Raw genomic sequence first — 26,306 nt, 5'->3', positions numbered from 1 at the left:
AGAACAGCCGCTGTTCAAAACATCGGCGGCTCTCGTCCTGAGGCACTTTCCTTCATATTACCTTACCGCTAGGCTGGATTTTTTACCCTTCTGCCTTCCAGTCGGAAGAACAGCCGCTGTTCAAAAAATCGGCGGCTCTCGTCCTGAGGCACTTCTCTTCATATTTCCTTACCGCTACGCTGAATTGTCTACCCTTCTACCTTCCAGTCGGAAGAACAGCCGCTGTTCAAAAAATCGGCGGCTCTCGTCCTGAGGCACTTCTCTTCATATTTCCTTACCGCTACGCTGGATTTTCTACCCTTCTACCTTCCAGTCAGAAGAACAGCCGCTGTTCAAAAATCAGTGGCTCTCGTCCTTACGCACTCGCTTCATATTTCCTTACCGCTACACTGGATTTTCTACCCTTCTACCCTCCAGTAGGAAGAACAGCCGCTGTTCAAAACATCGGCGGCTCTCGTCCTGAGGCACTTCCCTTCATGTTTCCTTGCCGCTACACTGGATTTTCTACCCTTCTACGATTAACAGCCGCTGTTTAAAAAATCGGCGGCTCTCGTCCTGAGGCACTTCCCTTCATATTACCTTACCGCTAGGCTGGATTTTTTACCCTTCTGCCTTCCAGTGCCTTCTACCATCCAGCCTTCCAGTCAGAAGAACAGCCGCTGTTAAGACATTGGCGGTTCTCGTCCTGAGGCACTTTCCTTCATATTACCTTACCGCTAGGCTGGATTTTTTACCCTTCTGCCTTCCAGTCGGAAGAACAGCCGCTGTTCAAAAAATCGGCGGCTCTCGTCCTGAGGCACTTCTCTTCATATTTCCTTACCGCTACGCTGAATTGTCTACCCTTCTACCTTCCAGCCGGAAGAACAGCCGCTGTTCAAAAAATCGGCGGCTCTCGTCCTGAGGCACTTCTCTTCATATTTCCTTACCGCTACGCTGGATTTTCTACCCTTCTACCTTCCAGTCAGAAGAACAGCCGCTGTTCAAAAATCAGTGGCTCTCGTCCTTACGCACTCGCTTCATATTTCCTTACCGCTACACTGGATTTTCTACCCTTCTACCCTCCAGTAGGAAGAACAGCCACTGTTCAAAAAATCGGCGGCTCTCGTCCTGAGGCACTTCTTTTCATATTGCCTTACCGCTACGCTCAATTTTCTACCCTTCTACCTTCCAGTCGGAAGAACAGCCGCTGTTCAAAAAATCGGCGGCTCTCGTCCTGAGGCACTTTTCTTCATATTTCCTTACCGCTACGCTGAATTGTCTACCCTTCTACCTTCCAGTCGGAAGAACAGCCGCTGTTCAAAAAATCGGCGGCTCTCGTCCTGAGGCACTTCTCTTCATATTTCCTTACCGCTACGCTGGATTTTCTACCCTTCTACCTTCCAGTCAGAAGAACAGCCGCTGTTCAAAAATCAGTGGCTCTCGTCCTTACGCACTCGCTTCATATTTCCTTACCGCTACACTGCATTTTCTACCCTTCTACCCTCCAGTCGGAAGAACAGCCGCTGTTCAAAAAATCGGCGACTTCTGTCCTGAGGCACTCCCTGCATATTTCCTTACGGCTACGCTGAATTTTCTATCCTTCTACGAAGAATAGCCGCTGTTTAAAAAATCGGCGGCTCTCGTCCTGATGCACTTCCCTTCATATTTCTTTACCGCTATGCTCAGTTTTCTACCCTTATACCTTCCAGTCTGAAAACAGCTGCTGTTCAAAAAATTTGTGGCTCTCGTCCTGAGGCACTTCCCTTCAGATTTCCTTACCACTACGCTGAATTTTCTACCCTTCTACGAAGAACAGCCGCTGTTTTTAAAAATCGGCGGCTCTCGTTTTGAGGCACTTCCCGTAATATTTCCAAAGGACCGTGATATTTATTATGCTACGCTGGATTTTCTACCCTTCTACCTTCCAGTCGTAAGAACAGCCGCTCTTTAATAGATCGGCTGCTCTCGTCCTAAGGCACCTCCCTTCATGTTTCCTTACCACTACGCTGAATTTTCTACCCTTCTACGAAGAACAGCCGCTGTTTTAAAAAATCGTCGGCTCTCGTCCTGAGGCACTTCCCTTTATATTTCATTACCGCTACGCTGAATTTTCTACCCTTCTACGAAGAACAGCCGCTGTTTTTAAAAATCGGCGGCTCTCGTCCTGAGGCACTTCCCTTAATATTTCCAAAGGACCGTGATATTTCTTTACGCTACGCTGGATTTTCTACCCTTCTACCTTCCAGTCGTAAGAACAGCCGCTCTTTAAATGATCGGCTGCTCTCGTCCTAAGGCACCTCCCTTCATGTTTCCTTACCGCTACATTGGATTTTCTACCCTTCTACGAAGAATAGCCGCTGTTTAAGAAATCGTCGGCTCTCATCCTGAGGCACTTCCCTGCATATTTCCTTACCGCTACGCTGATTTTTCTATTCTTCTACAAAGAACAGCCGCTGTTTAAAAAATCGGCGGCTCTCGTCCTGAGGCACTTCCCTTTATATTTCCTTACCACTACGCTGAATTTTCTACCCTTCTACGAAGAACAGCCGCTGTTTTTAAAAATCGGCGGCTCTCGTCCTGAGGCACTTCCCTTTATATTTCATTACCGCTACGCTGAATTTTCTACCCTTCTACGAAGAACAGCCGCTGTTTTTAAAAATCGGCGGCTCTCGTCCTGAGGCACTTCCCTTAATATTTCCAAAGGACCGTGATATTTCTTTACGCTACGCTGGATTTTCTACCCTTCTACCTTCCAGTCGTAAGAACAGCCGCTCTTTAAATGATCGGCTGCTCTCGTCCTAAGGCACCTCCCTTCATGTTTCCTTACCGCTACATTGGATTTTCTACCCTTCTACGAAGAATAGCCGCTGTTTAAGAAATCGTCGGCTCTCATCCTGAGGCACTTCCCTGCATATTTCCTTACCGCTACGCTGATTTTTCTATTCTTCTACAAAGAACAGCCGCTGTTTAAAAAATCGGCGGCTCTCGTCCTGAGGCACTTCCCTTCATATTTCTTTACCGCTATGCTCAATTTTCTACCCTTCTACGAAGAACAGCCGCTGTTTTAAAAAATCGTCGGCTCTCGTCCTGAGGCACTTCCCTTAATATTTCCAAAGGACCGTGATATTTCTTTACGCTACGCTGGATTTTCTACCCTTCTACCTTCCAGTCGTAAGAACAGCCGCTCTTTAAAAGATCGGCTGCTCTCGTCCTAAGGCACCTCCCTTCATGTTTCCTTACCGCTACATTGGATTTTCTACCCTTCTACGAAGAATAGCCGCTGTTTAAGAAATCGTCGGCTCTCATCCTGAGGCACTTCCCTGCATATTTCCTTACCGCTACGCTGATTTTTCTATCCTTCTACAAAGAACAGCCGCTGTTTAAAAAATCGGCGGCTCTCGTCCTGAGGCACTTCCCTTCATATTTCTTTACCGCTATGCTCAATTTTCTACCCTTATACCTTCCAGTCTGAAAACAGCTGCTGTTAAAAAAATTTGTGGCTCTCGTCCTGAGGCACTTCCCTTCAGATTTCCTTACCACTACGCTGAATTTTCTACCCTTCTACGAAGAACAGCCGCTGTTTTAAAAAGTCGTCGGCTCTCGTCCTGAGGCACTTCCCTTCATATTTCATTACCGCTACGCTGAATTTTCTACCCCTCTACGAAGAACAGCCGCTGTTTTTAAAAATCGGCGCCTCTCGTCCTGAGGCACTTCCCTTAATATTTCCAAAGGACCGTGATATTTCTTTACGCTACGCTGGATTTTCTACCCTTCTACCTTCCAGTCGTAAGAACAGCCGCTCTTTAAAAGATCGGCTGCTCTCGTCCTAAGGCACCTCCCTTCATGTTTCCTTACCGCTACATGGGATTTTCTACCCTTCTACGAAGAATAGCCGCTGTTTAAGAAATCGTCGGCTCTCATCCTGAGGCACTTCCCTGCATATTTCCTTACCGCTACGCTGATTTTTCTATTCTTCTACAAAGAACAGCCGCTGTTTAAAAAATCGGCGGCTTTCGTCCTGAGGCACTTCCCTTCATATTTCTTTACCGCTATGCTCAATTTTCTACCCTTATACCTTCCAGTCTGAAAACAGCTGCTGTTCAAAAAATTTGTGGCTCTCGTCCTGAGGCACTTCCCTTCAGATTTCCTTACCACTACGCTGAATTTTCTACCCTTCTACGAAGAACAGCCGCTGTTTTAAAAAGTCGTCGGCTCTCGTCCTGAGGCACTTCCCTTCATATTTCATTACCGCTACGCTGAATTTTCTATCCTTCTACGAAGAACAGCCGCTGTTTTTAAAAATCGGCGCCTCTCGTCCTGAGGCACTTCCCTTAATATTTCCAAAGCACCGTGATATTTCTTTACGATACGCTGGTTTTTCTACCCTTCTACCTTCCAGTCGGAAGAGCACCCGCTCTTTAAAAGATCGGCTGCTCTCGTCCTAAGGCACTTCCCTTCATATTTCGTTACCGCTACACTGGATTTTCTACCCTTCTACGAAGAACAGCCGCTGTTTAAAAAATCGTCGGCTCGTCCTGAGGCACTTCCCATCATATTTTCTTACCGCTACGCTAGATTTTCTACCCTTTACCTTCCAGTCACAACAGCCGCTGTTCAAAACATCGGCGGCTCTCGCCCTGAGGCACTTCCCTTCATATTACCTTACCGCTAGGCTGGATTTTCTACCCTTCTACCTTCCAGTCGGAAGAGCAGCTGCTGTTCAAAAAATCGGCGGCTCTCGTCCTGAGGCACTGCACTGCATTTTCTACCCTTCTACCTGCCAGTCTTCAGCACGACCTTGGCTACCGAAGCTTTTACGCACACGGCCACGCCGCTGGTGTGTGCCGAAATTGAAGCGCAGATCCTGCCGGGTGTCTGCGCTAAATTGTAGCATGATTTGAGCACTAATTTTTTTTGTTAAAAAATGGCAAAATGACTCTGTGTTTGTTGGGGTCAAAATTCGAAAGGTTTTATTTCAAGCCCACTTGTGTGCTCCCATAAAAGCAGTGTTCCTGCTGAGCTCGATCGGCGCACTTTAATTTTTTCCGCCAATAATGGCAAAATACTCGATTCATAGACAAAAACAAACGTGTTGCAGTGCACACTTTGCATAGAAATCTAATCTCTCCATACTTTTATAAAAACAAATTTTATTCACACTTCATGGATATATACTTATCTGATTGAGGCACATGTTTTACTCATAACTATACCAATGCACAACCATGATCACATATGTACATGTGTACCTATAAATATCTGCCAGAGAGTGCCGAAAAAACACACAAAAAAGGGTCCAGGTACCACGCTTAGCAATGTTTTTCCTCACAGTGCCAAACACGCACATGTAAGAATAAAATAAATTATGGTAGCTTTGAAATCCAAAACAGAGATTTAAGGATCCAACATTTCTTTAAACTGAAATGCTGAACAAATGCATTACTGCATTGGAAGTTGTTACGTGTTTTACTTTTCTAAGCTTGTATCTTGCGCTAACTTTTGTAACATTTCTGTGCAGGCAATCATCAAATCCCTATCATCATTTTGCACAGAGCCCATGCTGCAAGAAATTACAAAAAAAATTGTGGTGTTATGTATCTTGTTAACAATCTTGTGCATCTCATTTTGTTCTGCATTAGTATTATAATACTGTTGAATGTTGCCTCGGAAAATACGCCTATAAAATGAACACCAATCTTACTCCAAGAGGAGTAAAAAAAAAAAAAAAAGAGGAATGCATCGTGACCACATTACATGCTACAAAATAGGGCGAGGCAAAAAATGCACACACCACCACAATGACTAGTTATATCGCAAGAAAAGTGTGCACATTTACCCAGAACATTACCTTCGAAAATCGTAAAAAAACAGAGTTCTGTCAGGAAGCTTATGTACAGCTCAAGGCATATTTAACAATCACACCGTTACACCTGCTGGAGCTGGTCGGGGCCACCCTAGTGGCGCCCTGGACAGACGAAGGGAAAGAAGGGCAGGGCTGCACCACTTCTGTTTGAGATGAGCGTGTCGTGAACCAGACGCACTGGGTCAGAATACAGCAAACCTACCCATGGCAGAGCTATCAGCTAAGTGACCTAGCTCAAACACTTTCTTGTCAACTAATTGAACGATTCTCTTGCTAACTTTCCTAAGCGCCACTTGGGTGTCTCTGCTCCAGCCCTATCTGATGAAACTGTGCTATAGTTAAGTACACTTCAAGCGGTACACATCAAGGATGCGTACTCGTTTAACAACGCTTTGCGTCGAAAGAGACGCTTGGGGGACTTCGTCTTTCTGGTATAACTCCCGCCATTACCGGTGCCACAGACGGGAGCGTGGAGAGAAAACCAGTGACGAAAAGCGCTTCGTGCCTAACAAGAGCTGCGCTAGACAAAAGGACTGGTGCTACGACAGTCTGGTCTCGCAAACAAGAACCAACCGTCTTTTGGGCAATATCAGGATAACGCAGTGTGTACAGACTGCACACTGTAGAAATTGAGAAACGCACGCCAAAAAATATGTCCTCCGCAGGACACGTTGGCTCTCGCGATACTGCACTGAGCATTACGTGAACACCTCAGGAACACAGTGTGGTCGCACAGGATGACAGCAAAGGAACGTCGGATGTCACTACTTCGAGTGATGCGTCACAAAGCGTAGCATACGTATGTACAGCCCACTTTCACACAACATCTAAAAGGATCGAGAATAGAAGAGGATTATTAATGCAGAAAGCACATCACAAAGCAACAAATGGCAAAACACTGACACGGACAACTTCAAAACATGCCACTCGCCGTCGCTTAGCAACAATTTGCACGTGTTAACAGTTCTGCAAGGAAACGAACCAAGGGAAATGGTAAGTGGACAGGTTTCCTCCTTGTTGAGATTGTCTCCACTCAGACCCTAAGAACTATTTTTGCGACAGATGAAATACTGGGCATGGGGGCAGTTGATGAAAATACTAATGTCGGAAAGTCCGGCAATGAGGTCTGGTTGTACACAGACACTTGAGACCAGCTAAGAGAGTGTGATTGTTATTAGCGCTTCAACTTTAGCACTTTTTGTTTCACAAGTTTTGCAAGAGCAAATTGCGCTTTGGCACATTTCTGTCCTTTGGCTGCCACTATTCCGCTTGACTTAGCTGTTGTTTCCAGCGCAACAAAATCAGGTTGTCTAGTAAAGGCTTTAGAACGATTTAATGGACCTGTTAAGGCTGGATCCCATAGCTCGCAAATGAAAGACTGTAGACAGCGTATTCCAGACAGCAGCACGCTCTGCGTAACATGCAATGGTTTGAAACGCCACCCGTTGTGCAAAGGCCTAAGGACCTCCCGGTTTCAGTGTCTTGTCATGTGTTTTTCCCCAAATGTACCTTCCTTCATGTAATTTCTCAGGGCCAATCACATGACTCAATGGCATCAGGAAGAATGTGTGCCTGCCTATCAAGCGACTTTACATGCAATAATTCCCACAAATGACATTGAAGTGTTCCTCACATTGTGTACCCCGTTCAGGGGCTTCACGATTTTTTTTTTCTCTGTTCAAGGCATGGTTCGGGGTACATCATCCGAGTAGATTGAGGTACTATGTGGGCACAGTTCCTTTTTCAGGTGCAGCTGTGCTCACCCCACCCCACCCCATTGACTGCTATTGTTGTAGTCACCTGTAGCACAGCATTGCGTGTAAGCTGTGAGATGTCCAGAAGAAGCAAAAAACGGCAGACGCGCTAGTTGCAGCTGCTTGGCTACTGTTGCGAGGTATGGAGTCCAGCCTCTACGCACCTTAGGTGTCAAAGTCCCGTACAGTCCCGTAAGTAAGTCCCGTACAGTCCCGTAAGTAAGTCCCGTACAGTGCTCGTGCGCAAGTCGTAATCTTCGCAAACACACAATGTTTCAAGCTGCCAAATGGAGAAGCAAAAACAATTCCCAGTTTACCCGGGTTAACCAGGTTATGCGGGCATGCTAAAACAACGACACGTCTAAAATACCTGCCCAATGTTGGTTGTCACAATGTGGGACACTCGATCGTTATAATCCCGTAATATCTCAACATCTCACACGGTCATAACAGCTGAGAGAATAAAGTGCTCTGGAAAATACGGCATTTCGAACATCCACCTACTAAAAACTGGTCCCCTTGCGTTCGGGACTAGAAGTGACTAGCTTTGATTTCATCGTAATCTCTTTTCGCCTTTAACGCGTGGCTCGCCTTACGACCACGGATGTAAAGAAGGCACCGTCCAGCTCCCAAAGGTCCGCAAACAGCCGCGGCTGCGCACGACGCCGCGTGTCCCCTCGCAGGGATCAGCGTCGCCTGAAGATTTTTCCGAGCACAGAACACACGACGTCTCTGGGTGGGAAGATGCACGGATGGCCACACTGGCACGGGTGTCCGGCAACCTTGGGTGGGGGTCAGAGGTGTTTCACCGTTCCCGGCGGGGGGTCCTGTCCCCCCCAGGGACAGGAGCGCTGTTCGCCGTAGTGGCCCCGACAGTCGATGAGGGGAACGGGCCGGCTGTCCCACATTCCGGATCCGCAGAGTTCGCAGAGACCAGCCAGCGTGCACGGAACTCGTGGAAGGAGTCTGAACTGGTGCAGCAGACCACGTGCCTGCAATATGTGGCCGGGTCATATTAGGCTGTTCCAGTGCACTCTGGGAAGTTTGTAGTAGGACAAGGACGTGTGTCAAGGATGTATTGTAGCTCACAAAGTGTCTCACATTCAGTGTGCAATGGAGGGCCAATGGGTAATGGGCTAAAGCAGTGTTCCTTCTGTGAAGGTGTAATCCGGGCACAAAATGTTCGGGAATTGGCCAAGTCGTAGTAAAAACGTTACGACTTGGAGTTTTTCGTCTGTGTCATCATTACAAAGTACTGAGCGATAGCTAAAATGAGCAATCAAAGACACATTCATTATCTACCATGAAGATTCTGTAGAGAACCTATTATTAGAACCCTTCGTGCCCAGTGCTCAGCTTTCGAGACTTAAGAATTTGATACGGTCCTTCGCAATCCACTTCGTCCAAACCAATACAGGGCAAAAAAAATTGAGGCCGGTGTGGCAGTAACAGCTCCTCAAATGCATAGTTTAAGATAGTTCACACGGCACTGGCCGCAATGCAAATGCAGTTAACGGGACCAATAAAAATGCGACGTTATGCCTTCTAGCCGGCCAATCAGGGGCCTTCCTGGTTGTCTCGCCTTTCAGAGTGACCAGGCTGCCATCGACTTCTACTGGTTTTCCTCCTGAGACCCAGTTATTTGTAGTCTGAGATAACTAAAGCAACGTTCGGTAAAAAAATACTTTGCATAAATCATATTGATTCTAAGGTCTCTGCACACAAACCCCACTGCGTTCCGCTCGCAACCCCCCCCCCCCCCCCCCCCCCGCGGTTCAGTATTGGCCGATAGAAAAGGTGGCAACCCCAGTCGCCACTGCACTCGTCCGCAATTTTCCCCGACTCCAGCTGCTCTTCAGCAACACTCCCCGACAATTCCCAGTTTTCCCATGCTGGCAGACACCCCGAGAGAGCCACTCAGTGGAGGATAAGAGGGCGAAAATCTGAGGGCAACCCACCTTCCTGAGTACAAGCTCTCCATCCATATGCATGGCCAGGGAGCTAAAGTAGAGAAGCATCTCGTCGGGCCTCAGGTCCTGTTCCACGGCATCTTCCCCATACAGGGCAACAATGGCGGTGCAGAGGAACAGGTGGAAGTGGCACGTCTGGTGGCTGGCCCAACAGCTCTCCCACATCTGCAGGGCCTCGGATTCGCGGAACTCGCGCTTCAGGCACAGGAGGAGCCACCGATGCACGAAGAGCAGCTCCAGCGCCTCGGGACGGTGACTGAGGTGCTCGTAAAAACGCGGAGTCATCACTCGCAGCAGTTCGCGCAGGTAGTTCTGCGCACGGTAGAGAGGCGCACACAGTGTTATCAACGAATGCAACAACTCGGGGGAAAAGAGGCGCTGAGCGCCAGGAATCGAACCTGGTTCTTCCGATTTCCGGTTAGATACGCTACCACTACACCACACCAGCACGCCGTTTTCCATGAGCCATTGAGTGCCTCAAGTACGGGGGGACGGACAACCAACCACGCTATTCCCCATTCTCTCTTACATTTTTCTCATTCACTCTCTCGTTCGTACACGGCCAGGGCGATCTGTAAACGACGTAAACAACGAGATTTGGCCGAGGCAGACCACACTTAGGGACGACACAAACGTGTAAGCCTCAACGCCCAGAAATCAACGAATGCAACAACTCAGGGAAAAGAGGCGCTGACGCCAGGAATCGAACCTGCGAATCGAATAGCGGAACCAGGAATCGAATAGCGTGGTTGGCTGTCCGTCCCCCCCCATACTTGAGGCACTCAATGGCTCATGGGAAACGGCGTGCTGGTGTGGTGTAGTGGTTAGCGTATCTGACCAGAAATCAGAAGACCCAGGTTCGATTCCTGGCGTCAGCGCCTCTTTTCCCTGAGTTGTTGCATTCGTTGATTTCTGGGCGTTGAGGCTTACGCGTTTGTGTCGTCCCTAAGTGTGGTCTGCCTCGGCCAAATCTCGTTGCTTACAGTGTTATCGACCCAACTGTAAGTACTGGGGGTGCGCGAATGTTCGAGTTCTCGCAATTCAAATCGAATGTCATTCGCTCGAAGCATTCGATTTGCGAGTCGAATACCTACCTAATTTTCCCAAATATTAACCACACCTCCCGAAAGAGGGCTTCACCTGATGCTTCCCTGCATGATGTGAAGCCCGCCTTACGAAACTGCAGTGTTGCTCATAATCCGGGAGATTTGGGAGGTATGCTATCGGTTTCAGAAGTACTGGCCCTTGTGCTCAAGAATAAAATGGTGTTGAGCATACCTTGAGTCTCGAGATCCAACGTTTTACACGCATAATTAATGCGCTCCTTATGTGGTGCAACACTGTTTAGAACAGTACTACAGCACTTGGAAACCTCGTGACGGCAGCTTCTTCGCGTTCATTTTTCGTACGAGTCACCGCCGTCGCTTTAACGTACCATATTTTCTTGCGTATAAGTCCCGGCTTTTTTTTTCTTCGAATATTTTGATGATGCGTCTTATACAGAGGTGAGACTAATAGGCTATCTTTTTGCTGATTATCGCCACCATAACTTTGTGCTCAACCCGTGATAGTGGCTGCCAGTTCCGGCATCCCACACCTTTCACCAAGTGGTAACTCAAAACACCACTTCACATCTCAGCATGGTTCGGTTAACAGTCTGTAACATACGGTACTCTGTACGAGCCACCTGCTATATTCAAACGTGCCCATAAGGTGCTGCTTACCAAATTGGTGTCCATGTCACCGTCCCTGGGAGAAGACACAAATATGGTGTGTTGCATGAGGCCCACAAAGCACCAAAAGGCTTGCGTCTCATCCTGCAACTCTGTTAGGACCGGCGCTAGAAGGTCTGACATTCCCTGGGTGTAACCCATCCAAGGCTGATAGGCCGCGTAATTTAGCAGGATATTCCTGGCGAGCGGGCAGAGTTTTAGTGCCGGGGGTACAATACCTCGGGAAGAAGAACAGTCATACTTCATGGTTTCGATGTTGGGGTTGTCGTCACCAGCGTAGAACGGGTTGGTGCGGTCGGTACGAATGACGTCCTTCTCGACGATGCACTCGACGTTGCGCCAAAAGCACTCTCGCTCCTTTTCGTTCATGTTCTCCCTGAAAGGGCGTCGAGCTTAAATGGCACTTCAAAGAAGAAGACGGCATTTAACGGAAGAAATCGACGTAATGGAGGCACGAGAACCAGCATATAGCAGCAGCCCCAAACGTAAGCACTGCTCTCAAGTGTTAGACATCCAGCCTGTGTAGTAACTACCAGCTGCAGGTAAAGAGGATGACAGGACTGTCCACTAGGACTGTGATGGTGTATGACGTACAAGAAGCTTTGGCTGGCGCGTGCTGCCGAAGGTTCTGAAAGTTCCTAGGTACAAAAGTTTACGGAACACGCCCTGGCACTTTTTTTCCTCAGCAGCGAATGTGAACGTACGGACTTACAGACATGAGCCTAGGTAACCCAGTTGCCTGTTTGCAAGTCCGTATGGTACCATTCACTGCCTGCGCATCACTCTAAGGAAGGAACGCGCCAAAATGCGTTCCGTAAACTTTTATCCAGCACTGTACCCACCACACAAAACAAACTTCTACACATCTCAAAAAACTATGTTGGTGCCCGATAAAAGTGGGACCGACTGGTCAATCGGAAAAGTCTGTGCGTTTACTTACTGTCAATGGCCTGCACCGGAAGACAGCGAGAGATAAATAAGAATCGCAGAAAAAGCCCCAAACAACTGTACAGAGTAGAAGCGAGCCCACCACGTGCCAAGACATACCGTAGCAGACGTATGTTCTGGTACTCGATGTACTTGTCGTTGCGAATCTGTTCCCGTTCCTCAAGAGTGGACGCAAAGCTGTAGTGCTGCAGGAGGAAAGGCCACACCTCCTTACGTAACCTGGGGTCGAGGCCCTTGAAGAAGATAGCCTGCATGGCGAGAAGCAGACGAGTTACCGACAACCCAACGCGCCTCTAGGTGTGTGTGGTGCTCGTTTACTTTTCTCAGCTGTAGCTCGTCCTCAATCACGCCCTCCGATGTCATGTGACCTCTCCAGACAGATTCGTCGACTTGAGTGAAGATGCCTTCTTCCGGGTGGCATTCTTCATCGGGCACTTGCGGCTTCCAGACAGAAAAGTGGGCGTATGGGCAGCTTTCGTTCTAAGTTGATAAAGAAATAATGACACATTGTATTTTCGGGAATGTGCAGTGGCAGTCAGACTTGACTAGAACGTGCAACTACCGTATTTACTCGCGTAATTTGCGCCATCGCATAATTTGCGCACCCCCACTTTTTCACTAAAAAAGTTGTGAAAATAAAAACCCGCATAATTTGCGCACTCCTACTTTCGTGTGCAACAGAGGTCGTTCCCCCCGTGACGCTCTCGCGTCACGGGGCACATGCTGCTCCTTCTTTCGAAAAAAGAGGGAGATCCTCACCACGAATTCCCTACATCATGTTGCGTAATGCAAGCAATGACTCTCCCTTGGTGGAGGAGATAAGATCAAAGGGATTACCCGCTATGGAATCTTATCTCTGTTTTGACCTTTTATCCCCTCACTACAATAAACCGCGAAGCTGTGTGACATCGCGCTGGCTTAGGAAAGAACGACCAGAACACGTGGAGGGAACATATCAGGAAAACTTCTGGCGGCAACATACGCGTCAGCATTCCGCAAGCTGGCTTCACCTAACGCATGCGTGCTTTAGGAGAAGCTCACTTTAGAAAAAGCGTGGAAAGCACGTGATGGGCCTTTTTGAATCATCTCGCAAATTTACAGCATTGGCCAAAAACGAAGAGAGAAAATCCTTACGACCGACTTCTTTCACTGACAGTTATAGAAAATGAACAGTCACTGTCTATTTTCTTGCATAAATTTTTATTTTGGTGTAATTTTTTTACACCAAAATTTTTTTAAGATTGTACTGTATTATTCACTTAAAGGACCATCTTTTAACAGATTTTGCACATTTTTCAAGTCGGCTTGTTAATGCCTCGCGTAATTTGCGCACCCCCAACCTTCGCATCATTTTTTGGTCAAAAAAGTGCGCAAATTATGCGAGTAAATACGGTATGTGGCCGGCGCAGACGCCAGAACCATGGGACATTGGCCTCTGAGTTTTAGAATGGGTCCCGGCACTGCCTCACGACATTGCTCGTGGACTTGGGCGCCTGCCTCGCCTATAACTGAATGTAGCTGCGCACTCACGCTTGCAACCACCCATACAGCACGTGCACTTGAAGTTAGTCTCAAACCCAGCAGCCAACGCACCACAGAACTGTCCCCATTATGTGTTACAGTTAACACTGATGGTACATGTACAGTGCTGGAAAAAAGTTTGCGGAACACGCTCCGGCACATTTCTTTCTCAGAGTGGTGTGCTAGCAGCGAATATCACCCTACGGACTTGCAAACGGGTGGCCGGGTTACCCAGGCACACGTCTGGAAGTCAGCACGGTCCCATTCGCTGGTAGCCCGTCGCACTGAGGAAGGAATGCGCCGGAGCATGTTCCGTAAACTTTTGTCCAGCACTATACATGTACCATCTCCCTTGTAGAAAGGTACATTTACGTAAACTTCGTATACAGTTAACTTTGCTCCTGTAGTTTACAAATGTACATGTTTCTTGTAAAAAATTTAAGGTTGAAACCATACATTTTTTGCATATATTGCAGGGTTTTACGCACGAAATTTTTCTTTGTATTTGCTACAACCTTTGGGAAATCTAACAAACTTGACCTACACCTTTACAGTTCATGGTTACCGTCTCGCAGCTATTACAGTCGCGGTCGGGACAAAATGTTGACGAGACCATAGAAGAATACAGCCGACCCGGCTAGCCGACAGTATATTGCCGATAATATAGCCGACAATGGTTCCGTCAGTCATAGCTCCCGTATGTTCCCTTTTTTTTTTAAATTATGTCCTTACCCTGTTCGTGTGCTTTCCTTTTAGCAAGAAGTCTAAGCTTCCAAGGACTTGTGCCAACCTGTCCAGACCTCCGTGATGGAAGTGGAATATTTTGTATTGGCTCTCTCGACTGGCAATCACCAGCTGGCCACATGTGCATTCCTTGTTGCTGAACAGCAGACGAAGCGAGCGCATGTGGCCTGGAAAATATGGCATACGAAGGATATCTATAAAGCAAGTTCCGACGAGCTACTAAGACTAAAAGCGACAAAAAGGTGAGTTATTTTCACTGTGTTACACTTGTTGTGAAGTACATTTCTACGCAGTTTCCACCATTTGGGGGGCACCTGTCATGGCCTGGCATCAGTTGTCGCATCACTGTTGCCATCTTGTTACGAAACTGAAGTATGGTGGGCTAGCCCACCATATCACAGGTTTCCTTCACATCACCTTCTAGTTTCACTTTCATCATCTTTTTTGTCTTTGAGAAAATGGCCGGACTACAAGCCACTGCTGGACTACAAGCCATTGCATTGTCTGTTCTCACAAACTGTCCGGGAGCTGTCCCATTGACCACACACAGCAACCACCAAGGGGCAGTACGCCATTCTATTTCCAAACTGCCATTACCTAATTAACCCCTGAATTAATTAATTAATTCTGCTGGCTTAATCCAGCTGGCTCGTCAGCATACCACCCAGTGCACATCACCCAATTCTCTGTCGTTCATAATGTGGCAGTGTGAAGTGTCTCGCCCCAACAGGCCTAAGTTTTACAGTAAGGCAATTAAATTAATAACTGTGCAGTTGTGTTGGCAACAACACCATCCATCCATCACCCATTACGTCTCCCTGGGTATTCACTTTAGAAACAACAAAGAAAAAAAAACACAGCGAAGTTTCGAATACCCTTGCGCTCTCTAGAGCAGACAACCTTCAAAACGAGGTTCGCTATGATTCTTTAACGACTATCCTTGCGTTTGCTGACGAAGAGGGAGGGAGGCCCCAGATGCAGGCCAATACGAGCACAGAGAGGGCAGGCACTTCCCAAATCTCTGCTCTCGCCTAAGAGATGGCGCAGTGTTACCGTTATTTTGCGTGTTGCAAGGCTTCTGCCATGGCGCACCAATCTAACTCCAACCCGATCCGTCAACACGGGAGTCATGCATGCGCCGGTTAATGGACGGCGAAGCCGTTGGTTAGATTGGTGTGCCATGGCAGAAGCCTTGCAGCAGGCAAAACAGCGTCAAGTGCTGATTAACGGACGGCTAAGCAGTTGGTTAGATTGGTGCGCCATGGCAGAAGCCTTGCGACACGCGAAACAATGGCAACGCTGCGCCATCTCTTAGGCGAGAGCAGAGGCTTGGGAAGTGCCTGCCCTTCGCGTCCTCCTATTGGCCGACATCCAGGAGGTGGAGCCTCCCTCGCTCTTGGTCAGCAAACGCAAGGATAGTCTCTTTAACATCCCCATTTCAAAGGCAAATGGGAAGCACGACTGCACCAAAATAAACACGAACAAATAAACGATATAAACAGCTGCTCGGTTCGTGCACGCTTACTGAGATCCACCGAGAACACTCCGCACGGACTCTCCCTCAGCAAGGTGATGCGACGGCACGCGGTCGGACTCCTCGAGGAGTCCGGCGACGAGGAAGGCTGGACCTGCTCCGGGAAAGCCAAGTTGTGAGCCACTGCCAGCGACTCAGGCGTGCCCTCTTGCAGGAGCAGTCGCGTTCTGAGGGACTCAGTGGTATCCTTCCTGGATTTAGCGGCTCCCCTCTCCGAAGAACTAAAACTAGAACTCGACGAACACGTAGACGTGGAACTAGAGTTTCCGCCCGAGTGTCTGCTGCGACTGTGCCTGCTCAGCATGACCGTTGGTATCTCCCTGCTGTCGGAGGTATCCAATCCAGAGCAGACTTCGATGTCGACAGAATCCGTTTCGTGCTCTCCATTTTCCTTCAACACGTCCGTAGTACTACCTATCACTTCTTGCTCTAGTTCCGCGCTTTGGCTTTCCGGCTCGCACAGTGCCGCGGCGCGTTCTGTCGCTGAGCTATCTTTTTCCGACAGGCTTCCAACAGCAGAATCTGGATGTTCGTGGATGGTGCCTGAAAAATAACGCATTCATTAATCGCACCAATTAATCGTCGTAAACTCGGGAACGCGCGTCACGCTTACCTCCGGTGCAGACATTAGCGTCTGTCCCTATTCGATCGAGGCAGCTGATCATAGATTCCAAAGCGGCGGACACTTCTTCGGGTCCGATGCCGGAATCAGTCTGGCTCTGAGGTGGCGGCTCCGGCGGTCCGGCCTGCTCCGGACAAGCCGGTTCGCACGTCAGCGTTCCGCTCTCCGCGTCACTTGGATCCAGCGAAAGTCCGGGTGACTCCACGGTGGAGGCAGTCATTTCCGCTCTGTCGCTGGCCGTCCACGAATCCAAGCTTCCACCCTCTTCACGAGGACTGCCCACTTCTGAGGCGAGGGAGCTGATACTCTGTCCTTCTGGCCATCTGAAAGGAGAAACCGAGAAAGGCTTTTGGTACATTTTCTCAACCTAATAAGTTTTAATGATTTGTGAATACAGTCAAACTCCTTTATAGCGAACACCTTTTTAACGAAAATACCACTACAGCAAATTTTTTTGCGGTCCTGCTGGAGCCCTATAGGTCCAATAATGGACATCCTTTTTAACGAAAATACCTTTACTGCAAATTTTTTTTGCTGTCCCCTGAGTTTCGTTGTAAAGGAGTTTGACTGTACAGAGAAGATCATGGTCCCAAAATATATCGGTAACGCATCTGCTCAATAGGGGATATGACCAGCGACAAGTGCATGTGGCAACTTCCTCTTATTTCAACAATTCGTTGGTCCAATTAGTTTTGCGAGTATTTGCCGTCATCTTTCAGATGATTTTGTTATTGAAACATAACGCTGAAATCACATGGACAGCACTCGGCATACCATTGCTTTGAATTCACTGCGTCTGCCCTACAGTCCACCCGAATCTTGTACTGCAGTGTGCATTGGTGCCTATCTGTTTCATGCTGTCCACAGCTGCGTCTGATGCCACAACTTTGCAACGATATAATCAGTGGCCATAATGCGTGGGAAACAAACAAAACCTGTACATAAACAACAGTGGCAAGTTCAGCATTTCATGAATTTAGTGCCCGATTTTGATAATTTTTCTTAACTTCAGTAGCACCTCCTAGAAAAAGCAATTAGGAAAACCAGAATTTTTTCTACATAAATCTCATCTAACTTTTCAAAAGCCAAGACCGACGTCGTCAAACATTGGCCCGCGCCGGATGTCCTGCACGAGGCTTCATGCCTCATCGAAGCCTCGTATGGTTAGAGGGCTGACTGCCCAGGGTTGTTATTAGGGGTTGGGGCAGAGTCTTACATATGCTGAATGGTAACAGAGACACGAAAGAATCCGCATACCTGCTCCGATCACCAAGTGCTAGGACTCCGTTTGGGCGCTTTTGCGAGAGTGCAAGATTAACACGTTAACGGCTAACGCAGCATCTGTTCAGCTTGACGCACATGTAGTATGTTATTGTAATCGCCTCTATTCTTAGAGCCTGAAGTTTTTTGGGAAATATTTTTTCCTAAATTCGGGCGAAAAAAAGCTTCCAGTACGCTAAATTCGGGGAGAAATTGGGCTCATTTACTGAGACTGCGCAGGCAAAACTTACGTGTAACATTACGGTACCATTAACTGCACTTGTTTGGTACAAACGGTGATGCAACTGCATTTGCTGTCAAGCAAATTAGTGTGCATTCCTACAGGCGTCTCAGTGAGGGCAATTTGCCGGGTAAAAATCGGGTTTCACCCTAAAGAGGAAACCTTCCATTCGCGGTTCAAACTTGGGGAAGAATCGGGTTAAACCCTACAACTTCAGGCTCTATCTATTCTGTGTGCAAAAGCTTGCTCATCACTACAGGTTTTCCCGGCGATTTTAATCCAAGTGCCAGCTAAATTAATCCGTGCCCCATAAAGTTTGCATGGCATGAGGATTAATTTAGCTGGCACTTGGATTAAAAATCGCCGGGAAAACCTGTAGATGCCCTTTACGACCGTCTCCCTTGTGGAGCGCAACATCTCTGTGCAACCAAGACGCTGACCATCTCTCCCATAAGCATCTCTCACCATCTCTCCCATAAGCATCTCTCACACTCACCGTAGTTTTGGCGCTCTATGGCCTTTGTTGCCTTTGTGCCATTAAAACCATAATCTCTCTCTCTCTCACCTCGGTCGAGTTCATGAATAGGAATCACGTAACGTGGTACCCCCATCACGATGTACCGCAGCACCGCTCCACAGAGGCATTAATGAAAGTCAACCAACCTGTGACACGACTCGTCCTGTCTGTCGGAGTCGCGGAATTCGAGAGAGGGAACCATGCGTTTCAGGGAGGTGGGGCTGGGGCAGATACTCGGGCAGGTACTTGGGCAGGTGCTACGGCACGGAGAGCTGCAGGTGCTGCGGTTCTCCAGGCTGTGTGGGTGCTTCTTGAGCGAGGTGTTCGGGATCCACGTCAACCACAGCGTGCAGCCAACCACCTAGAGGTCCCGAGCAAAAAGACCTTAAACGTGACACGCTTCTTCTGGCACCCCCTAGGCAAATGACAGTTTTTTGAATCCAAAACGAATTTCTGTAAAAATGTTGAGAGACTTATACCTCCGTCAGACGGGCGCATATACGGCCCTTAAAGTTACGGCATTAAGAAATGGCCGTAAGTTACGGCCATTTTTACGACCTTACAAACTTACGGCTTTACGGACGATAAGTTTTTATACGGCCTTAAGCTCTGGGGAGCTGCCAGACGGTATCCACGAAGGCATTTTGTCGATGATGTCCACGTCGATAAACGAGTCTGTGAACGTTGAATCTAATGTAGCGAAATCACGCTTTTTCTTACTGAAAGTGCACGAAAACGTTTTGTTGGTATTTTCAAAATACAACAGCAAACTATATTTGCTTTTCAGTGCTTTGGATAGTTTTTTGTGCGGCGTCCGAGTTTTTGGATGCAAACGAGGCAGACCGCAGACGACACGGTGCGATGCCGCGTGCGGTGGTTCGAGAGTACGACTACAAACGTAACACTTGTACAGATGAGATAAAAAGCGAAGCAAAGTGCAAAAACGCCAGAAAAACATGAAAAAAGAAAAGATGACAACATTACGTCGGGTAAAAAGCATTTTATTTTTCAAATTGAATTAAATGTGCTAAATCCTGTTTATGATGTGCTTGGTGACGAGGCTTGGGCAGTTTCGATGGAATGCCGTAAACTGTCTTGCGGGAACGCCGTTGCCCTTCTACCTCAGTTTTGTCGCAAAGGCCGTATTGCTGACCGTCTGGCAGGAACATAATGACAGTATGTACTTAATACCTCTGTCAGACGGGCACATATACGGCCTTAACGGTCACGGCCGTAAATGCATACTGTCATTAACTTCCTGCCAGACGGTCAGCAATAAGGCCTTTGCAACAAAACTGAGGTAGAAGGGCAACGGCGTTCCCGCAAGACAGTCTACGGCATTCCATCGAAACTGCCCAAGCCTCGTTACCAAGCACACCATAAACAGGATTTAGCACATTTAATTCAATTCGAAATAAAATGCGTTTTACCCGACGTAATGCTGTCATCTTTTTTTTTTCTCGTCTTTTTCTGGCGTTTTTGCAATTTGCTTCACTTTTTATCCCACCTGTACAAGTGCTACGTTTGTATAGTTACACCCTCGAACCACTGCACACGGCATCGCACCGTGTCGTCTGCATCCAAAAAGTCAGACGCCACTCAAAAAAATATCCAAAGCACTTAAAAGCAAATATAGTTTGCTGTTATATTTTGAAAATACCAACAAAACGTTGTTTTCGTGTACTTTCAGTAAGAAAAAGCGTGATTTCACTACATTACATTCAGCGTTCACAGACTTGTTTATCGACTTGGACATCATCGACAAAATGCCTTCACGGATACCGTCTGGCAGCTCCCCAGAGCTTAGGGCCGTATGTAACTTACGGCCATTCCTTAATGCCGTAACTTAAGGGCCGTATATGTGCCCGTCTGACAGAGGTATAAGACCGTAACCGTTAAGGCCGTAAGTGCGCCCGTCTGACAGGGGTATTAAATGGCACGTGACACCTTGCTCCAAGTTTTGCCACATAAATAAATAGGCACGACTGATGCACACCTGCGTTCCAAGCTTTATAACGAAAGGTGTAATAGATGCATAGAAAATCAGCACCCTAGCTGCGTTTACATTAATATGACAGAAGCACATCTTTAGCATAGCATATTATTTTAATAATATCTAAATATGTAGTTCAAATATGTAAATTTGAATTAAGTTGATATGGTTTCATTTATGTGTATGCGTACTGAGTCCTGGGTGGAGATGGCACCGCGAGGTGTCACATTTGAAAGCTAGAGGTGCACTTCCACTGCAGTTTCGCAATCGAATGTGAAAACAACATCGTCCGGACAGCTGGCCTCTTGATTAAAAAAGAAAAAATGTCAAATGGATACTACTAACATTGCAAACGCATGTTGTTGTGCCTGGACTTCAAGTTCTTCTAATGTGCACTCAGCTAGTGCCATGTCCGCCTGTAATGTGGAGCCTGCGTTTCTTCCTGTACATTTTTGGATTGATTTCGCTGCCTCCTGAAGTGAAGGACATCACCAATATCTAATCTGCTCATTATTCCAAGAAATGCTCACGTTTCCTCATGAGAACAGCACGTGTTACACGTGTCACTGTCTTTCTCAGCCCTACCGGCAGCGGACATCCACAGGGTACACTGCAGTGAACGCCTAACCCATAATCCCTCCTCTTACCCAATGTGCATCTTCCGTTTCCACGCGCTCCACGAATGTGCATTGACTGTCTCGATCCAAGCCTGTTTAGCGGATTGGATACTACGCGCTTTTCTAGCGAATCAGCCCGTTTACATGCACGGCTGGAAGTCAACAGGTGGATTCGATATGTTTCTGTCGTATTCGCGTGAACACATGAGAAAGAATGGGGACATCATTTCTTTCTTTGGTTTATATTCGTAAGATCGCTTTTATATACAGTAAAAGACCTCTTTGAATTCAATGTCCTAGAAAGTAGAAACTGCTTTCTGTGGCTCATACAATCAAGATGTTAAATATTTATAGGGCAACCCATTCTTTCTTTTTGTTCTCCGCAGTGTTATGTCCTGTTATCCAGAATCCCAAACAAAAAAGGTGGAGGAGCTTCATGTATCATTGTAGACATGTGTCTGAAGCTTAAACACGGTTCGCAAGAGGAGAGGTTCTACCTGGGGCAAAGTACCTAAGTGTGGGACCTAAAAGTGCTCTCAAACATCTCAGCCCGAGAGCGTTATCAAGTTGCAGGGGGCTTCTGATAAACCACCTCTGGTTATAAATGGAGGTACATCTGTATGGTATACCGGATCATTTTGAGCTTTGATGGTCAGGTATCCTGGATGATGGGAGACACCAGCCTTGTCCGAGACGGGTGGGTGGACGCAGATATTGTTCTTGCAATAGATTAGCTCTCCATCCGACGCTCCGGACGATTTCTGAGTGGACCTCGACTTCCCGGAGCCCCACTGGAACAGGTCTGAAGCTCGTCGGATCCATGTGTGCATGGCTGTGCATCGGGCTGTTACGTGAGATTCTGTCACGCAAATGTGATACACAAATTATATTCAAGCTGCGTTACACTCTCCCAAAAAGTGTACTCAAATATATCCGTACGCTAACGCTCTGACGTTAAGATGATAATAGAAAAAAATTATTTATGAGAAAAACTCCTTGTGGCTACGAAGGAAATAAGGAGGATTTTAATAACGTGACAGCAGTATAATTGAATTATCAGCAAGGTATCTCGCGTCTTGAAGGGTACCTTGCAGTGCTGCGTAGAAGTTTATTAGTCTCATTTTGATAGATTGTAGTAAGGTTACATGCTATACAGTCGTCATACATCGTATAGGTAACGAATGCATCAACGAGATTAATTGCTCTGGCGTTTTATGACCCGAATACTGCGCACATATGCGAGCAAACACGATGAAACTTTCGGTTTGGAGGAGCGCGACTACTCACCACGTACTGGAGGAAGCAATCGTGAAGAGCCTGAAGACTACAGTTATACTACGCGTGGTACAACGAACTAAAATTATCCGCCTAAGCATTTTTAATCCGTATGATATCTAGCCGCAGCGACATTATCCGTAAGTGCCGATTGACCGCGCACCACCATATGACTTCAACTGTCATGGCAGACGACAGCAACAAATTTAAACAGGACCGCACTTTTAAATAAATAACGCGGTACAATATATTATTTTATACTTATTTAAGTGTATCCACGTGATATTTGTTTTTGATTCGCAGTAGTTCTCGCAGTACAAATGCGTTGTTAGGGTTTCTATTTTGCTATTTACTGCGGAATATATCTAACAGACTTTCTATTTTTTGAGCATGTGTTTTGGATTACAGGGCTAAGTACTTTCCGTATTTTAGACGTTTTTGTGAATTTTCAATGCCTTTGTCCGGCGTCATGGCTCGTAGGGTAGCGCACCTAGTATCCGCAACTGCACGGTGTCTCCGAAATGCACAAGATAGGTGAATACATTCTCACTGAATCGCTTCGTGCAGCCGGTCCCGTGGATATTAGAACGTGCACTTTCAGTTTTTAGCCGTGTTCATCCTAAGAAAACGACACCTTGGGTTCTCGTGGGGAACACCATGTTGTAACTAACTGCAGTTAACTATAAATAAAACTGAACAAACATTTTCGTAAGACACGAGCCGAGCATGAGCACAAACCGAGCAATGTGGCTTTTTCGACGGCTGATGTGACCCTCTCCGTGCAGCTAGCACGTTTCGGACCCGTTAATGCGAATTAAACTTTGTTGCCAACGCCCCGTGTAACGTTTATTTGCAGACTTCCAGCCTGTGCCATGCACCGGTTACAGTACAGCACACAGGTCCTGGCACAACCCCTGTCGGCGGCCGAGGAGAAGCGATATCCAGTCAAGATCTCCAGGATAGTGGAGGAAATCTCGAAGCTCACACTTCTTGAAGTGGCCGATTTGAATGACCTCCTCAAGGTAATAACACTACGGTTTACTACTTTTTCTGCGGTAGCTCTGTTTCCAAAACTTCAAAAGAGAAAAATATATATACATACCACAACATACTAGATTATAGCGATCATGTCATAGGCACCTCTTCCCAGCGCCGCATCTGGAAGCTAGCGGTGGCGCTACTCATCGGCCCTGGTATTGCTACCTCAATTTCTGCAATACTTTGTACTTCAGCTTACCTTAGTATTTTTGTACAAGCGGTGAATGTCCCACGGGAGATGCTTCTTTCTAAAGTTGATTATCATCATCATTCTACGCGTTTTCATGGGAGCTGTTACTGTCGTCTGCCACGGTTGTCGTACGTGCGCATTCAAAATTCAAATTTCCATTGTCCAATCATGATGTAGATTTCGCGGACCAAGGAGTAGCGGATCGTGCGGACGGGCTGCTCATAGGGGTTGCCGATTACGACGTGGTCATTACAATCTAGTAGGTCGTGATACATACACACAAGAAAAACCTTCTACCAGAAAAAAGAAAACTATTCTAAAAAATGGACACAAAAGTAAATGTAGAATATGGTGTAAAACGTATATCTATATCCACCATATTTATCAGACATGTTTACGGAGGAAGCAGACGGCATGCACAGCAGATAGGGACCCTCGTTCCGTAACTTGATGGCGTGCAAATTCATATGGAAAAGATTCTAGCGCATACTTTTTCACACTTCACAGTTTTTTGCTTCAATACAGGTAATTGGTTCAATTATAGGCACTATTTTCTAGACACCCTCCCAATTTTTTTTAAAGCCCTGAGGTGACTATATATGGAGATACAGCCATTGTCTCCGCGAAACTTAACGAGTGGTAATTCTTTCTCGACAGAAGACCCTTAACATTCAAGAGACGCCAATGATGGCTGGCGGCTGGGCACCTCCTGCAGCTGCTGCCGCAAAGGAGGTATGCGAAACACGGCGAGACATTTTTTTTTGAAGAGTTCTCATAGTTATCTTCTTGTAGGAGGACGAAGACAGTGGCGTGGTGGCCAAGGTGCAGACGGCGTTCACGGTGAAGCTTGTCAAATTTGACGAGCCGAAGAAGATCCAGCTCATCAAGGAACTGAAGAACCTCATGGAAGGCATCAACTTAGTTCAGGTACATTCTTTGAACTTGAAACCATAGGATTTTCTAAGTTACCGCATTTTAACTGAAGCAAAAAAATGACTGCTAAAAATTTACACCTAAAAAATTTGTTCTGCCACATGCTGACCTCGCAACATTTCCGATGACAGTTTATCAGCAGCATTAACTTCGTTCTGCTCTCTTGAGGCATCCTTTCATTAATATTGCCTTCTAGAGTTCATTTCAAAGATAGTGATTCCGCAACACCTCAAGAGAATGGCAAAATTGGCAATTGACACCGTGGGAGACTGAATTTTAGCCCATCTTTTTAATTATTAGAGAAAAAAAATTCATACTTGGGGCATCATTGGCGAACATTTTGATGTCTGCAACATATTCCGACACCTTTCCAGAAGTTTATTAGAAGTTGTATCACTGTGGGAATAACTCGCAGCCCATCACATCATCATCATAAGTTCAAATCTCATCATTAGACATCAACTTCAAAACCCATAATTCAACTGTAACATCACATCATTGTTCATCATGTGATGGCAGATGATGTCTGTGATGGCCGTCATGAACACATGCTCACCTGTGGCCTACAGCACGAGCACATTGTACCGAGGGAAACCCTGCAGATTCAGCCGGGAGTGAAACCTATGCTATGCCTCGGGTCTATCCACCACAATATACAGCGTTGCCTTTTTGACTATTTGCAGGCCAAGAAGTTTGTGGAAAGCGCGCCGCAGGTGGTGAAAGCCGACCTGCCCAAAGACGAAGCGGAAAAGTTGAAAGCAGCCATCGAAGCGGCTGGTGGAACGTGTGAGATAGAATAGAGGCACGCTTGTTCGAGAGCTGTACAGACCACGACGTGCCGCATTCATCCCGCCGGCAAAGACTCTCTGGCCCTTCGTGCTCTCAAGCCGAGGGGCTGTGCTAGACGCAGCATTTTGTTTTCATCTAGGTATACAAATTGTTAGGATCATTGTGTAGACTAGTTGTTCTGACAGAATAAAGTGGAAACGTTTACAGAAAAATGTGTCTGTGTGAGTGTGCGTCCTCCTATAAAGCACACTGCTAAGTATGACGTTTATCGTGTGGTTCGTACGCATTCCTTTTTTTACATTTCTGTGAAAGCTACGAGTCCATCTTGAATGTAAGCCGTCGCATAGCACAAAGACAGAGGGAGACAACAGCTGTTGTGTCTTTTTTTGTTTTTCTTTATAGTATTTGGTGTAGTATACATTCAAGTTGAGCTTCCACAAACTACCCAGTATTAATTTCTTTGTAAAGCTTCAAGTATTGTGCCCTGTTCCGTTTGCAAATCAAAATAATACAGTTTTGGTTCAGCTAGATATGCAGTTTCAGTGCAAAAACAATTGTTTACTTTGTGTAGATTATTTTGTTAAAAACAAACTGCCATTTCTAAATAGCTGTGCTCCTGATCAAGAAAAGCCATTTGCTAGTCGAAGCCAGAACTACAGTCTCTTCCCAGTGTCTGTTTTTCCTACGTGGTTTTTCCACATGCATGGCCTCAGCTGCCACGCGGTGCTCGTCTGCGATTTTATTTTTGCGAACTACTGCATTTCTGAAAACAAAAATTCTCCGCT

General features: G+C 46.7%; 2 protein-coding genes and 1 non-coding gene across 5 annotated transcripts; 2 read left to right on the top strand and 1 right to left on the bottom strand.

Annotated features, from left to right (window-relative positions):
* Nucleotides 1–5,109: 5,109 nt before the first annotated feature.
* Nucleotides 5,110–23,273, bottom strand: LOC135391980 (TBC1 domain family member 16-like). 3 transcript variants are annotated; one of them, XM_064622576.1, is made up of 12 exons: nt 23,122–23,273; nt 21,926–22,155; nt 18,833–19,047; nt 16,660–16,991; nt 16,038–16,589; nt 14,501–14,679; nt 12,566–12,727; nt 12,347–12,495; nt 11,541–11,675; nt 11,291–11,477; nt 9,555–9,878; nt 5,110–8,588 (listed from the first exon to the last, which is right to left on the bottom strand). In XM_064622576.1, the coding sequence occupies exons 2-12, from the start codon at nt 22,124–22,126 to the stop codon at nt 8,391–8,393; spliced, it is 2,634 nt and encodes an 877-aa protein (XP_064478646.1). In that variant the 5' UTR covers nt 22,127–22,155; nt 23,122–23,273; the 3' UTR covers nt 5,110–8,390. The 3 variants fall into 3 exon arrangements, with proteins under 3 accessions (XP_064478646.1, XP_064478645.1, XP_064478647.1); XM_064622575.1 differs by lacking the exon at nt 23,122–23,273 and adding an exon at nt 22,584–22,750; XM_064622577.1 differs by lacking the exons at nt 9,555–9,878; nt 23,122–23,273 and adding an exon at nt 22,584–22,750.
* Trnas-aga (transfer RNA serine (anticodon AGA)) lies at nt 10,373–10,444 on the top strand. The gene has a single exon. It is a non-coding gene; the product is annotated as a tRNA-Ser (tRNA).
* On the top strand, nt 22,929–25,733 carry LOC135391981 (large ribosomal subunit protein bL12m-like). Its single transcript, XM_064622578.1, has 5 exons — nt 22,929–23,105; nt 23,428–23,593; nt 24,457–24,531; nt 24,592–24,726; nt 25,416–25,733. The coding sequence occupies exons 1-5, from the start codon at nt 23,023–23,025 to the stop codon at nt 25,530–25,532; spliced, it is 576 nt and encodes a 191-aa protein (XP_064478648.1). The 5' UTR covers nt 22,929–23,022; the 3' UTR covers nt 25,533–25,733.
* Nucleotides 25,734–26,306: the final 573 nt, after the last annotated feature.

The sequence above is a fragment of the Ornithodoros turicata genome, chromosome 4 (assembly GCF_037126465.1).
Source record: "Ornithodoros turicata isolate Travis chromosome 4, ASM3712646v1, whole genome shotgun sequence".
NCBI lineage: Eukaryota > Metazoa > Arthropoda > Arachnida > Ixodida > Argasidae > Ornithodoros > Ornithodoros turicata.
Note: the sequence above shows the minus strand (reverse complement) of the source record. Positions and strands in the feature narration are given on the sequence as shown.